This window comes from Patagioenas fasciata, chromosome 24 (assembly GCF_037038585.1).
Source record: "Patagioenas fasciata isolate bPatFas1 chromosome 24, bPatFas1.hap1, whole genome shotgun sequence".
In the NCBI taxonomy this organism is placed as follows: domain Eukaryota; kingdom Metazoa; phylum Chordata; class Aves; order Columbiformes; family Columbidae; genus Patagioenas; species Patagioenas fasciata.
The window spans coordinates 495,594-508,904 of record NC_092543.1 but is presented as its reverse complement, the minus strand read 5'-3'; the positions used below and the strand labels follow the sequence as shown (position 1 = coordinate 508,904).

The window sequence follows — 13,311 nt, the reverse complement described above, 5'->3', positions numbered from 1 at the left end:
CTGATTTTTGTCACTTTAGCCACTTGGCGGCTGCTCCGGTTGAGGATGGCGGCGTCTCCATGTGCCGGAACCACGGGTGGTCGGTGGACGCCGAGAGGGGGCAGGTAACGGGCACCCATGGGTGCTGCTCATTGAGCGGGGATCTGAGCGAAGGCGGCGGGGGGGACGGCGGTGCCGTCGAAGCCCTTTGCGGGGGTCGTTACCAAATTGTGCGTAACTGGATGATTTGTGAACGTCGCTGCCGATTGAGTGGAGACGACGGGGTGAGAAAACGAGAAATAGGGAATCGCTGCAGTGTAAAGATTCACGTTGCGCGCTCCCGCCCGGTTTGGGTCGTGTTTAGCGTAGCGGGTTTTATTATCCTCGTTATATAACGGAGAAATAATTGGGAAGAGCAGTTTGCAAAGCGCTTTGATATCCTCCAGCGCCACCGACGCTCCCGGTTCCGTTTGTGCTCAGGTGCGCGACGCGGGCGATGCAAACACCGCGAAACCATCGTTGGGAGATGGAAACGGCGCCTCCGAACCCCCGACGCTGTCCGAAAACCCCCCTGGTGATCCCGGTGTTGGTTCCAGTGACAAGGAACGAGGTGGGTGAGGAGTACTTGGATGGTTGTGCGATGATTCGGCAACCGGCGGCGCCGGAGTCGCTTCCCGGAGCACCCGTGTGTGTGTCCCTGGCTGAACCAAGGGTGCTACGTGCCCCAAAACCCCCCAAATTACACCCAAATAACGCTATGGGGACGCGCTCGGCGGCCGCTACCCCAGGGACGGGCTCTGGGAGGCTCCAGGCTCCCGCTGGGTTATTGATCCGAAATACGGAACCCGGCGATCGCCTCGAGTTGGGTGAAAGGGAGGAAGCATCAGCAGGACTGGTGGGTCCCCAGACCCCTCATTTTGGGGTTCGCCGCTTGCTTTTGAGCCAAAAAAGGAGGAAAAGCAGATAAACGCCCGTGTGATTTTGTGCGTTTTCCACCTTTAACCCTTTTCTCGTTCGATGTTGCCCAGATCACCGAAAATGCGTCTCCGGATGGGAAGATCTCGCAGCAAAAAGGCGACGGAGGCCAAAACCCCTCGTGATCCCGACACCGGGATTGAAGCGCTTTCGGCCGCCCCGCGGGGTTAATTCAGTGCGATGCGGATGTCCCCACGTAGCGCTTTGGGGGGAACACCCCGCTTTATGGTTGTGGTTTACGGGGGGTTTATCTCAACCCGGGCCGAGCGATCCCGGTGTAAAACCGCCCGGTGAACCCGGTTTGGGTTCGGCGTCCCCTCGCTGGTTTGTGGTGACAAACGCAGAGCTCGTGCTCCCCAAAAACCCCCAAAATGGGTGCTTTTGTGGAATATGGGATGGAAACAACCCCCCAGCGTTTCGCTGTGATATCGGGTGTAAAAACCACCCGAGTGCTGCGATCGACTGCAAAACCCCATTGGGATGATCCATCAGCGACCGATTTCACCAAAACGATGGGAATTGGGACAATTTGTGGTTGTGATGCCGAGGAACGGTCTCGGCACGATGATTTTGATCCTGAGCCTTGCTTTTCCCCCCTTATTTCTCAATATCCCGCAGGCAGAATGGACGGCGACTTGGGATTGTGCCTGGTGAAGGACGCCCCCAAAATCAGCATCCGGCCGTGAGTCCCCAAACCACCAAAAACGGGCGCAAAACGGGTGCGTCGCGCTTTTCCTGCCCCTCGTTTGGCCCGCCAGGACCCATTGACGTCCATTCCGAACGGAACACGAGGCGCTGATGTCACCGGCGGCGCTGATGTCGCGGCGGAACCCCGGCAACGCTTTGTTGTTCCGAGCCCTCGCAGGGCGTCTCTCCCACTCTGCCGCGTCTTGGAGCGAATCCCTGTGGTTTTCGGCCGAACCGCGCGGTTTCGGTGCCGATCGGAGCACGATGATGCCGTGAGCGCTCAGAACGCCCCCGTCCCCCCCGCCGCGCCGCCGCGGTCCCCGTCACCGCCTCCCGTCCCCTCTCCAGGCAGATCAACGTGGGGAGCGGCTTCCAGGCGGAGCTGCCGGCCCTGCGCGACCCAGCGCAGGCGCAGCAGGACGAGGAGCGCGCGGAGCTGGTCTGGAAGCCCTGGGGGGACATGGACACCGACCCGCAGGCGCCCGACCCAGGTATCGCACGCATTGGGTGCCTGGCCCACCCCACCTGGGCCCCGGGGGGGTCGTCGCTGCTCTTGGGGCTCCCAACGCTGCCTTTTGGGTAGAAATAGTGACGTTTTTCCGTGTGTTTCTTGCTCTCCGCTCCACCTGGTTGGCTCGTTTTCCGCTGTCCCGTATCGCACCTTTTGTCCCCAAAACCCAACTTTTCCTTCTCGTATCGTACCCATTATCATGTCGCACCTTTTCTTGACCAACCCCGACGTTTCCTTTGTCCTATCACACTTTTCTTGATAAAACCCAACTTTTCCTTGTTGTAGCGCGTCTTTTCTTGACATAAACCCAACTTTTCCTTCTCGTATCGTACCCATTGTTGTATCGCACCTTTTCTTGACCAACCCTGACGTTTCCATTGTCCTATCACGTCTTTTCTCAACAAAACCCAACTTTTCCTTGTCCTATCGCATCTTTTCTCAACAAAACCCAACTTTTCCTTGTCTTATCACGTCTTTTCTTGACAGAACCCAACGTTTCTGTTGTCCTATCGCGTCTTTTCTTGACATACACCCAACTTTTCCTTGTCCTATTGGTTCTTATCTTGACCAACTCCAACTTTTCCTTGACCTATTGTGTCTTTTCGTGACAAAAGCCAACTTTTCCTTGTCCTATTGTCTTTTCTTGACATAAACCCAACTTTTCCTTGTCCTATCGCGTCTTTTCTCAACAAAACCCAACTTTTCCTTGTCCTATCGCACCTTTTCTTGACAAACCCCAACATTTCCTTTATCATATCGCATCTTTTCTTGACCAACTCCAACTTTTCCTTGAATCGTACCCATTGTCGTATCACGCTTTTCCTTGACAAACCCCAGCTTTTCCTTGTTGGATCCCATATTTCCACCCCCAAACCCCAACACCCCCATGTCACATCCCCCTTTCCCCCAACACCCCCATGTCACATCCCCCTTTCCCCAAACCCCAATACCCCCATGTCACATCCCCTTTTCCCCCAACACCCCCATGTCACATCCCCCTTTCCCCAAACCCCAACATCCCCATGTCACATCCCCCTTTCCCCAAACCCCAACACCCCCATGTCACATCCCCCTTTCCCCAAACCCCAACACCCCCATGTCACATCCCCCTTTCCCCAAACCCCAACACCCCCATGTCACATCCCCCTTTCCCCCCCAAACCCCAACATCCCCACCTCATATCACCCCATTTCCCCCCCGAACCCCAACATCCCCATGTCCCATCAGCCCGTTTCCCCCACCCCGTGTCGGTTGCAGTGTTGACCCTGCTGTCCATGGCAAGCTCCAGCACCATCCCCGGGAGCTCCAGCACCGTCCCCGGGAGCTCCAGCGCCATCCCCAGGAGCTCCAACGCCATCCTCGGGAGCTCCAGTGCCGTCCCTGGGAGCTCCAGTGCCATCCTCGGGAGCTCCAGTGCCATCCTCGGGAGCTCCAGTGCCATCCCTGGAAACTCCAGCGCCATCTTCGGGAGCTCCAGTGCTGTTCCTGGGAGCTCCAGTGCTGTCCCCGGGAGCTCCAGTGCCATCCCCGGGAGCTCCAGTGCCATCCCTGGGAGCTCCAGTGCCATCCCTGGGAGCTCCAGTGCTGTCCCTGGGAGCTCCAGCGCCGTCCCCGGCGCCGTCCCCAACCTGGAGCTGGCCCTGCACTGCCTGCACGCGGCGCGCGGCGACCTGATGGTGAGTGACCCCAAAACCACCCGATATCACCCCAAACCCCCTGATATCACCCCCAAACCCCCCGATATCACCCCCAAAGCCCCCCGATATCACCCCCATACCCCCGATATCTCCCCAAAACCCCCGATATCTCCCCAAACCCCCCTGATATCACCCCAAAACCTCCTGATATCTCCCCAAAACCCCTTGATACCAGCCCAGAACCCCCTAATATCACCCCAAACCCACCGATATCATCCCCAAAAGCCCCAGTATCACCCCCATGTCCCCGATATCACCCCAAACCCCCCGATATCACCCCAAAACCCCCGATATCTCCCCAAAGCCCCCCGATATCACCCCAAAACCCCCCGATATCACCCCAAAACCCCCCGATATCACCCCAAAACCCCCTGATATCTTCCCAAAACACCCCGATATCTCCCCAAAACAACTTGGCATCTGCCCAAATCCCCTTGATATCACCCCAGAACCCCTTGATATCACCCCAGAACCCCCCGATATCACCCCAAAACCCTATGATATCTCCCCAAAACCCCCCGATATCACTCCAAACCCCCCCAGTATCTCCCCAAAACCCCCCGATATCACCTCAAAATCTCCCGATATCTCCCCAAACCCCCTGATATCACCCCAGAACCCCCCAATATCACCCCCAAGCCACCCGATATCACCCCCAAAAGCCCCAATATCACCCCCATGCCCCCGATATCACCCCAAAACCCCCCGGTATCACCCCAAAACCCCGATATCACCCCAAAACCCCCTCATATCACCCCAAAATCCCCTGATATCTCCCCAAAACACCCCGATATCTCCCCAAAACACCTTGATATCACCCCAAAACCCCCTGATATCTCCCCAAAACACCCTGATATCTCCCCAAAACACCTTGATATCACCCCAAAACCCCCTGATATCTCCCCAAATCCCGATATCACCACAAAACCCCTCGATATCTCCCCAAAACCCCTCGATATCACCCCAAAACCCCCTGATATCTCCCCAAAACCCCTCGATATCTCTTCAAAACCCCCTGATATCTCCCCAAAGCCCCTCAATGTTACCCCAAAACCCCCCGATATCACCCCCAAACCCCGATATCACCCCAAAACCCCCCGATGTCTCCCCAAAACACCCCGATATCTCCCCAAAACACCTCGATATCACCCCAGACCCCCCAATATCACCCCAAAACCCCCTGATATCTCCTCAAATCCCCTGATATCACCCCAGAACCCCTCGATATCACCCCACACCCCCTGATATCTCCCCAAAACCCCTCAATATCACCCCAAAACCCCTCGATATCACCCCAAAACCCCCTGATATCTCCCCAAAACCCCTTGATATCACCCCAAAACCCCCCGATATCACCGCCAAACCCCCCGATATCACTCCAAAACCTCCTGATATCTCCCCAAAACCCCCCGATATCACCCCAAATCCTCCTGATATCTCCCCAAAACCCCCCGATATCACCCCAAACCCCCCGATATCTCCCCAAAACCCCCTGATATCACCCCCAAACCTCCTGATATCGCCCCAAAACCCCCCGATATCTCCCCAAGCCCCCCGATATCTCCCCAAAACCCCCCGATATCACCCCAAAACCCCCAAAATCACAACTTGGGGCGTCCTGCTCCGAATGGAAGGCGAACCCCGAGCCTCTTCCTCTTGCAGAAGGCGCTGGAGATGCTGCTTTCGGGGGGGCCCCCCAAGTCCGAATCGGACCCTCTGGCCAATTATCATTACGCAGGTAAACGAGGAACGGGGCCCATTCCCCCCCAGGACACAAACAGACACCACGATACCCTTTCCACGCCGATTTAAACATCTTGGGCTGCCGATAACGACCCCCCCGCCCCGTTTGCTAATTGCGTTCCCCATAACGAACCCGCTCATTGCCCCGCAGGCTCGGACACGTGGACGCCATTGGAGCAGCAGCTTTTCCACCGTGCTTTTGCCACCCACAAGAAGGACTTTTATCGCATCCACAAGAAGGTAAATCCCCCAAAATCATCGGGTTTTAACCCAAAAAGCCGCGTTTTTGAGTCACGCATCGAACTCCCATTCTCCAAATGTCATTTTGCTGCTTAACGCTGCAAAAAAGGCACCGGAATGAGACAAAACGAGGCGTAAATGTGATTTACCGCGGCGTTTCCATCCTAAACCGCCCCTATCCCCTCGCTTAGGTCCAGACTAAGACTGTGGCCCAGTGTGTTGAATATTACTACATCTGGAAGAAAACGACCAAACTCAAGTCCTACCGAGCAAAAGGGACGGGCAAAAAAGCCAAGAGAAACAAGGAAAAGGCCGAGGAGAAGGTAGAAAACGCGTTTACACAGAATTTGCGCTGCAGGAAAACCGCCTTGAGGCCAAAAAAGCGGCTTTTTGGGCCCGAAATGGGCTCGATTGGCTGCAGGTTGATTGCAGTGATTCCAGGTATTAACGATCCTGGTGGGGTTTGAATGGTTTGGGGGATATTCTGTGGTTTTGGCTTCGCCGCCGAAGGGAATTGCTGTGCGTTCCCTGCCAAAAAGCGGTGGTTTGTGTCACAAAAAGAGCCGGTTTTGGCTCTTTTAGCCTCACCTGGCTGAGTTGTCTCTATGGGCTGTTCCATAGGGTCTTGTTTCCAAGCTGGTTTATTCTCAGCGCTCTCGACCTTTGGTGAAAGGGGGGAATGAGGGGAATCTCTGCTTTCCAGGCCACTTTCCAGCCCCCGAAGAAGAAGCCCCGTCCCTCGCCCGAGGAAAGGGCCAAAATGAAGCAGCAAATGGCCCAAAATGAGGGCGCCGGGGAGTCCTTTCCATGCACGGAGTGCGGCAGGTGAGTTGTTGCTTATTTGGGGATAAAGAGGTTAAAAGGTGTTAAAGCCACCCGGCGCGGAGCCGAGAAACGGCGCCGGACCCGCGCCAAAACGCACCCAGAGAGGGTGAAGCCAAAAAGCACTAAAACCTGGGTTTTCCGCCCCGTTTCCAGGGCGTTTGCCACGATGCGGGGCAAGAACGCACACATGAGGTGGCACCGGGCGCGGGAGCTGCAGGCGGGGACCGAGCTGACCCCAAAGGGCTTGGAAATTGAGGACAAACCAGCCGAAATGGTGATTGCTGCGCTGGTTCTGGAGCCGCAGGCCGGGACCGAGCTGCCCATAAAGTGCTTGAAGATTGAGGAGAAACCAGCTGAAATGGCGATTGCGGGACCGGAGCTGCAGGATGGCACCGAGCCGCCCCCAAGATCCTTGGAAATTGAGGACAAACCAGCCGTAATGGAGATTGCGGTGCCAGAACCGCAGGTGGGGACCGAGCCGCCCCAAAAATGCTTGAAGATTGAGGACAAACCAGCCGAAATGGTGAATGCGGGACCGGAGCTGCAGGATGGCACCGAGCCACCCCCAAAGGGCCTGAATATCGAGGAGAAACCAGCTGAAATGGTGATTGCAGCGCTGGAGCCGCAGACCGGGACTGAGCCACCCCTGAAATGTGTGAAAATTGAAGAGAAACCAGCTGAAATGGTGACTGTGGCGCTGGAGCCGCAGGCTGAGACCAAGCTGCCCCTAAAGTGCTTCAAAATTGAGGGCAAACCAGCCAAAATGGTGATTGTGGGACCAGAGCTGCAGGATGGCACTGAGCCACCCCCAAAGGGCCTGGAAATTGAGGAGAAACCAGCTGAAATGGCGATTGCTGCGCCGGTTCTGGAGCCGCAGGCCGGGACTGAGCCGCCTCCAAGATGCTTGGAAATTGAGGAGAAACGAGACAAAATGGTGATTGCGGGACCGGAGCTGCAGGCTGACACTGAGCCACCACCAAAATACCTGCAAATTGAGGACAAACCAGCTGAAACGGTGATTGCGGCGCCAGCGCCGGAGCCGCAGGCTGAGACCGAGCCCACCCTGAAGCGCTTTAAAATTGAAGAGAAACCAGCGGAAATGGCGATGCCGGAGCCGGAGGCCGGGACTGAGCCACCCCTGAAGCGCTTAAGAATTGAGGAGAAAGCAGCTGAAATGGAGATTGCAGCACTGGAGCTGCAGGCCGGGACTGAGCCACCGCCAAAGTGTTTGAAAATTGAGGAGAAAGCAGCCGAAATGGAGATTGCGGTGCCAGAGCCACAGGCCGGGACCGAGCCGCCCGAAAAGTGCCTGAAAATTGAGGGAAAACCAGCGGAAATGGTGATTGTGGCACCGGAGCCGCAGGTGGGGACCGAGCCGCCCCCAAAATGCTTTCAAATTGAGGAAAAAACAGGCGAAATGGCGATGCCGGTGCGGGAGCTGCAGGCCGGGACCGAGCCGCCTCCAAATTGCCTGGAAATGGAGGAAAAAGCAGCTGAAAAGGCGATTGCGGAGCCAGAGCCGGAGGCCGGGACCGAGCCGCCCCCAACGTGTGTGAAGATTGAGGAGAAAGCAGCTGAAATGGAGATGCCGGAGCCAGAGCCTCAGGCCGGGACTGAGCCACCACCAAAGTGCCTGAATATTGAGGAGAAACCAGCTAAAATGGAGATTGTGGTGCCAGCACCAGAGCCACCGGCCGGGACCGAGCCGCCCCCAAAATGCGTTAAAATTGAGGAGAAAGCAGCTGAAATGGTGATTGTGGCACTGGAGCTGCAGGTGGGGACCGAGCCGCCCCCAAAATGCTTTGAAATCAAGAAACCAGGTGAAATGGCGATGCCGGAGTCGGAGCTGCAAGCTGGGATGGAGCCGCCCCCAAAGCGCCTGAAAATTGAGGAGGAACCAGCCGAAATGGGGATTGCGGCACCGGAGCTGCAGGACGGGACCGAGCCACCACCAAAATACCTGAAAATTGAGGAGGAACCAGCCGAAACGGTGATTGCGGCACCAGAGCCACGGGCCGGGACCGAGCCGCCCCTGAAGCACTTGGAAATTGAGAAACCAACCGAAATGGCGATTGTGACGCCGGAACCGCCGGCTGAGACCGAGCCACCACCAAAATGCATGAAAATAGAGGAGAAACCAACCGAAATGGCGATGCCGGAGCCGCAAGCCGGGACCGAGCCGCCCCCGAAGCGCCTTAAAATGGAGGAACCAGCCGAAATGGGGATCGCGGCGCCGGAGCAGCGCCCGGGGTAGGTTTGCGCCCTCAGGAAACCCCCGCGCCGAAACCACCGTCGGCTTTCCCACCGGACGGCGCATCCAGAGGGGGTTTTTGGGGAGAAAAGGGGTGAATCTGCGCGTGTTTGAAGAAGCGACCGCGGGGGGTTTGGTTTCTCGGCATCGGGTTTGATGGGAAGAGCTGGCGCCCGATCGTCATCTCCGGCACCAGGGGGCGCACGGAACGGGGCCGGAATTGGGCTGAAATCCTGCGAGATTGGGAAAAAACGCCGCTGTGAGATCAACGGGCAGCGGCTGCTCGCGGTGGGAAGAACCGGAAAGGGAAATGGTGGCAAAATGGTGCCGTAAAGCGCACCGATCTGAGCCGAGAAACAGGGGTTTTGGTGTTTTTCTTTCTATTTAACGCGCTTTCTGCTTTGCTTAATAAACTGGGTTCTGGAATGAGTTGAAGTTCGTTAATGCAGCGATTTGTGACAACGGGGGGGTTGAGTTGTTTGATTAATGAAAAGTTAATTAAGGGTCTTGTCACACCAGGAGGGATGGAAGGGGGATTTATTTTGGGAGGTCTTGAGATTTATTGCTGTCACGATACCGGGGCTGTTGGTGCCACCCATCGCGATACCGGGGCCGTCGGTGCCACCCATCGTGATACCGGGGCCATTGTCGCTGCCCATCACGATACCGGGGCCATCAGTGCCACCCATTGCGATACCAGGGCCGTCAGTGCCACCCATCGCGATACCAGGGCCGTCGGTGCCACCCATCGCGCTACCAGGACCATCATTGCTGCCCATCACGATACTGGGGCCGTCGTCACTGCTGTTGTGACGATACCAGCGCTGTTGTTGCCACCTGTCGTGATACCAGGACCATCAGTGCTCGCTATTGCGATACCGGGGCCGTCGGTGCCGCCCTTCGCGATACCGGGGCTGTTGGTGCCACCCATCGCGATACCGGTGCTGTCGGTGCTGCCGTCGCAATACCGGGACCGTCAGTGCTGCCCATCACGATACTGGAGCTGTTGGTTCTGCCCATCACGATACCAGGGCCCCTGTCACTGCCCATCACAATATCAGGGCCGTCGGTGCTGCCGTCGCAATACCAGCTCCATCACTGCTGCCCGTCGCGATACCGGGGCTGTCGGTGCCGCTGTCGCGATACCGGGGCCGTCGGTGCTGCTGTCGCGATACTGGGGCCGTCGGTGCTGCTGTCGCGATACCGGGGCTGTCGGTGCCGCTGTCGCAATACCGGGGCCGTCGGTGCTGCTGTCGCGATACTGGGGCCGTCGGTGCTGCTGTCGCGATACCGGGGCCGTCGGTGCTGCTGTCGCGATACCGGGGCTGTTGTCGCTGCCCAACGGTGAGAGGAAAGCTGCGCTTGGAAGGGATTTCCTGTCCAGAGTCCTCATCGTCTTGGCCATGCACAGCACAGTGAGATGTTCCCCATCGAACAGAAACGGTAACTGGGGTCTGTGGAGAGCGCAGGCGGTAAAAGGGGTCTGGGAGGAAACTGCCTGAGGAAAAGTGAGACATCCCTTTTCCCTCTGTTTTAGAAACCCCAGCCAACTCGAGAGCATCTTGGGAGGGGTCGAGCTGCACTTACCCAGAGGACACAGCAGCTGGAGGAAGCCAGGAGAGATCGGCGTGGAGAGGACGAGCGCAAGGAGGCTGCAAAAGGGAGAGGAAAGAAATCAGTGCCGCGGCCACTGCTGTTGCTGGGATGGGAGACGTGAGGGCCTGGGGAGCTGCGGTGGGGCAGCCGGGGCTGGCAGAGCAGCCCCACGCACCCCTCAGTAGGATGGGAATGAAGAATATGAGGAGCAAAAGTAAGAAAACTCATGGGCTAAGATAAAAAAACACAAGTGAGATAAGTAATTGAAAGAGGAAGAGAGAATAAAACGCAAGGCGTGATGCAAAGACTCGTGGGCTCCCACAAGCACAGGGAGATCCCGCAGACCCCGAGCAATGGCTGCCCTGCAACCCCCTTCCCTCCCTTCTTACTGATGAGCACCACGTTAGGGCGCTGTTGGTGCCACCCATCGCGATACCGGGGCTGTCGGTGCCACCCATCGCGATACCGGGGCTGTTGGTGCCACCCATCGCGATACCGGGGCTGTTGGTGGCACCCATCGCGATACCGGGGCCGTCGGTGCCACCCATCGCGATACCGGGGCTGTCGGTGCCACCCATCGCGATACCGGGGCCGTCGGTGCCACCCATCGCGATACCGGGGCCGTCGGTGCCACCCATCGCGATACCGGGGCCGTCGGTGCCACCCATCGCGATACCGGGGCCGTCGGTGCCACCTATCGCGATACCGGGGCCGTCGGTGCCACCCATCGCGATACCGGGGCCGTCGGTGCCACCTATCGCGATACCGGGGCCGTCGGTGCCACCCATCGCGATACCGGGGCCGTCGGTGCCACCCATCGCGATACCGGGGCCGTCGGTGCCACCCATCGCGATACCGGGGCCGTCGTCACTGCTGTTGTGACGATACCAGCGCTGTTGTTGCCACCTGTCGCAATACCAGGACCATCAGTGCTCGCTATTGCGATACCGGGGCCGTCGGTGCCACCCATCGCGATACCGGGGCCGTTGGTGCCACCCATCGCGATACCGGGCTGTCGGTGCCACCCATCGCGATACCGGGGCTGTCGGTGCCACCCATCGCGATTCCGGGGCTGTCGGTGCCACCCATCGCGATACCGGGGCTGTCGGTGCCACCCATCGCGATACCGGGGCCGTTGGTGCCACCCATCGCGATACCGGGGCTGTTGGTGCCACCCATCGCGATACCGGGGCGATACCGGCCCCTCCTGGGGCAGCAGGGGTCCAGTACCAGCACGGTTTGGGGGTGGACCCGCTGGAAAGCAGCTCTGCGAGAAGGACTTGGGAGTTCTGGGTGACATCAGGTTGGCCACAAGTCACCAATGTGTCCTTGTGGTCACGAGGCCGAGGGTACCTGGGGGATATTTATTAAGAAGAGTGTGAGCAGCAGGTGAGAGAGGTGAATCCTCCCCCTCTGCTCCACCCTGGGGAAGCTGCATCTGCAGTTCTGGGTCCAGTTCTGGGCTCCCCAGTTGAAGAAGGACAAGGAGTTACTGGAGGGAGTCCAGTGGAGGGACACAGAGATGCTGAGGGGTCTGGAGCATCATTCTGATCAGGAGAGACTGAGAGAGCTGGGGCTGTTGAGCTGGAGAAGAGAAGCTGAGAGGGATGTGATCAATGGGATCAATATCTCAGGTGGGTGTCAGGATGGAGCAGACTCTGTTCAGTGGTGCCCAGCGCCGGGGTGAGGGGCATCGGGCACAGACTGAAACCCAGGAGGCTCCATCTGAACGGAAGGAGAAACTTGCTTGCTGGGAGGTGCCAGAGCGCGGCCCAGGCTGCCCAGAGCGGGTGTGGAGTCTCCTTCTGTGAGACATTCAGACCCCTGGGATCCTGTGTGATCTGCTCTGGGACCCCGCGGGAGCAGGGGGGTTGGACTGGATGATCTGCAGAGATCCCTTCATCCCAAACCAGAATGGGGTTCTGAGGGAAGGGGAGAGGAGGAAGGGGAGAGGAGGAAGGGGAGAGGAGGAAGGGGAGAGGAGGAAGGGGAGAGGAGGAAGGGCAGAGGAGGAAGGGGAGAGGAGGAAGGGGAGAGGAGGAAGGGGAGAGGAGGAAGGGCAGAGGAGGAAGGGCAGAGGAGGAAGGGCAGAGGAGGAAGGGCAGAGAAGAGAAGCTGGGGCTGTGAAACAGAGGGAAAAGGGATGTTTCAATCTTCCCCTCACAAAGTTCCCTGCCAGCCTCCAAATTCTTTTTGATCTCAGGGACCCCCCAGGGATCCCAAAAACCACTGAGACCCCCCCAGACCCACTCGCAAGAACCCCTGGGACCCCCCCCCAAACCCAGGTTTCCCCCTTTCTCCCCTCCAGCCCCCAGGGACCTCACAACCCACCCAGGACCCCCGAGGGGCAGCTGCATGGGGGGGGGCTCTGACACCCCAAAAGTGATGGGGCGCATGGGGTGATGTGGATCCCCCTGTGGTGGTTTGGGGGTCCCTGAGTTGCCGTCCCCCCACTTTAGAGCTTTTGTACAAATTGTCTCTATATTCGTAGCTGGGGGAAAAAGCGGCCCCTCCCCAGTGCTGCTCCCACAAACCTGGGGGGGCCTGGGTGGGTCCTCTGGGTCCCCCCCACTGGCACGGGGGGAAAGGAAAGGATTTAGCACAGAAATCACAGTATCACAGTATCACGGTGTGTTTGGGACTGGAAGGGACCTCGAAAGCTCATCCAGTGCAATCCCCCCATGGAGCAGGAACGCCCAGGAGAGGTCGCACAGGAACATGTCCAGGGGGTTTGAATGTCTGCAGGGAAGGAGACCCCACAGCCCCCTGGGCAGCCTGGGCCGGGCTCTGCCACCCTCACTGGGAAG

At 58.1% G+C, this 13,311-nt stretch overlaps 2 protein-coding genes across 2 annotated transcripts; both read left to right on the top strand.

The window, feature by feature from the left end:
- The first annotated feature begins 597 nt into the window (after positions 1–597).
- On the top strand, positions 598–2,271 carry LOC139825557 (zinc finger protein 541-like). Its single transcript, XM_071798778.1, has 2 exons — positions 598–1,913; positions 1,990–2,271. Exons 1-2 carry the CDS (start codon positions 1,753–1,755, stop codon positions 2,222–2,224), a joined length of 396 nt encoding a protein of 131 aa, XP_071654879.1. The 5' UTR covers positions 598–1,752; the 3' UTR covers positions 2,225–2,271.
- Positions 2,272–3,676: 1,405 nt separating this feature from the next.
- Positions 3,677–9,430, top strand: LOC136111371 (uncharacterized). The gene is made up of 6 exons (XM_065855508.2): positions 3,677–3,828; positions 5,512–5,587; positions 5,744–5,832; positions 6,024–6,155; positions 6,536–6,657; positions 6,811–9,430. Exons 1-6 carry the CDS (start codon positions 3,826–3,828, stop codon positions 8,909–8,911), a joined length of 2,523 nt encoding a protein of 840 aa, XP_065711580.1. The 5' UTR covers positions 3,677–3,825; the 3' UTR covers positions 8,912–9,430.
- Positions 9,431–13,311: the final 3,881 nt, after the last annotated feature.

Coding starts and splice junctions, on each gene's coding strand:
- LOC139825557 (XM_071798778.1), top strand. CDS start 1,753: ATGTCACCGGCGGCGCTGATGTCGCGGCGGAACCCCGGCAACGCTTTG. Junction 1,914..1,989: donor GATCGGAGCACGATGATGCC/GTGAGCGCTCAG, acceptor TCCCCTCTCCAG/GCAGATCAACGTGGGGAGCG.
- LOC136111371 (XM_065855508.2), top strand. Junction 5,833..6,023: donor TTTATCGCATCCACAAGAAG/GTAAATCCCCCA, acceptor CCCCTCGCTTAG/GTCCAGACTAAGACTGTGGC. Junction 6,156..6,535: donor AGGAAAAGGCCGAGGAGAAG/GTAGAAAACGCG, acceptor TCTGCTTTCCAG/GCCACTTTCCAGCCCCCGAA.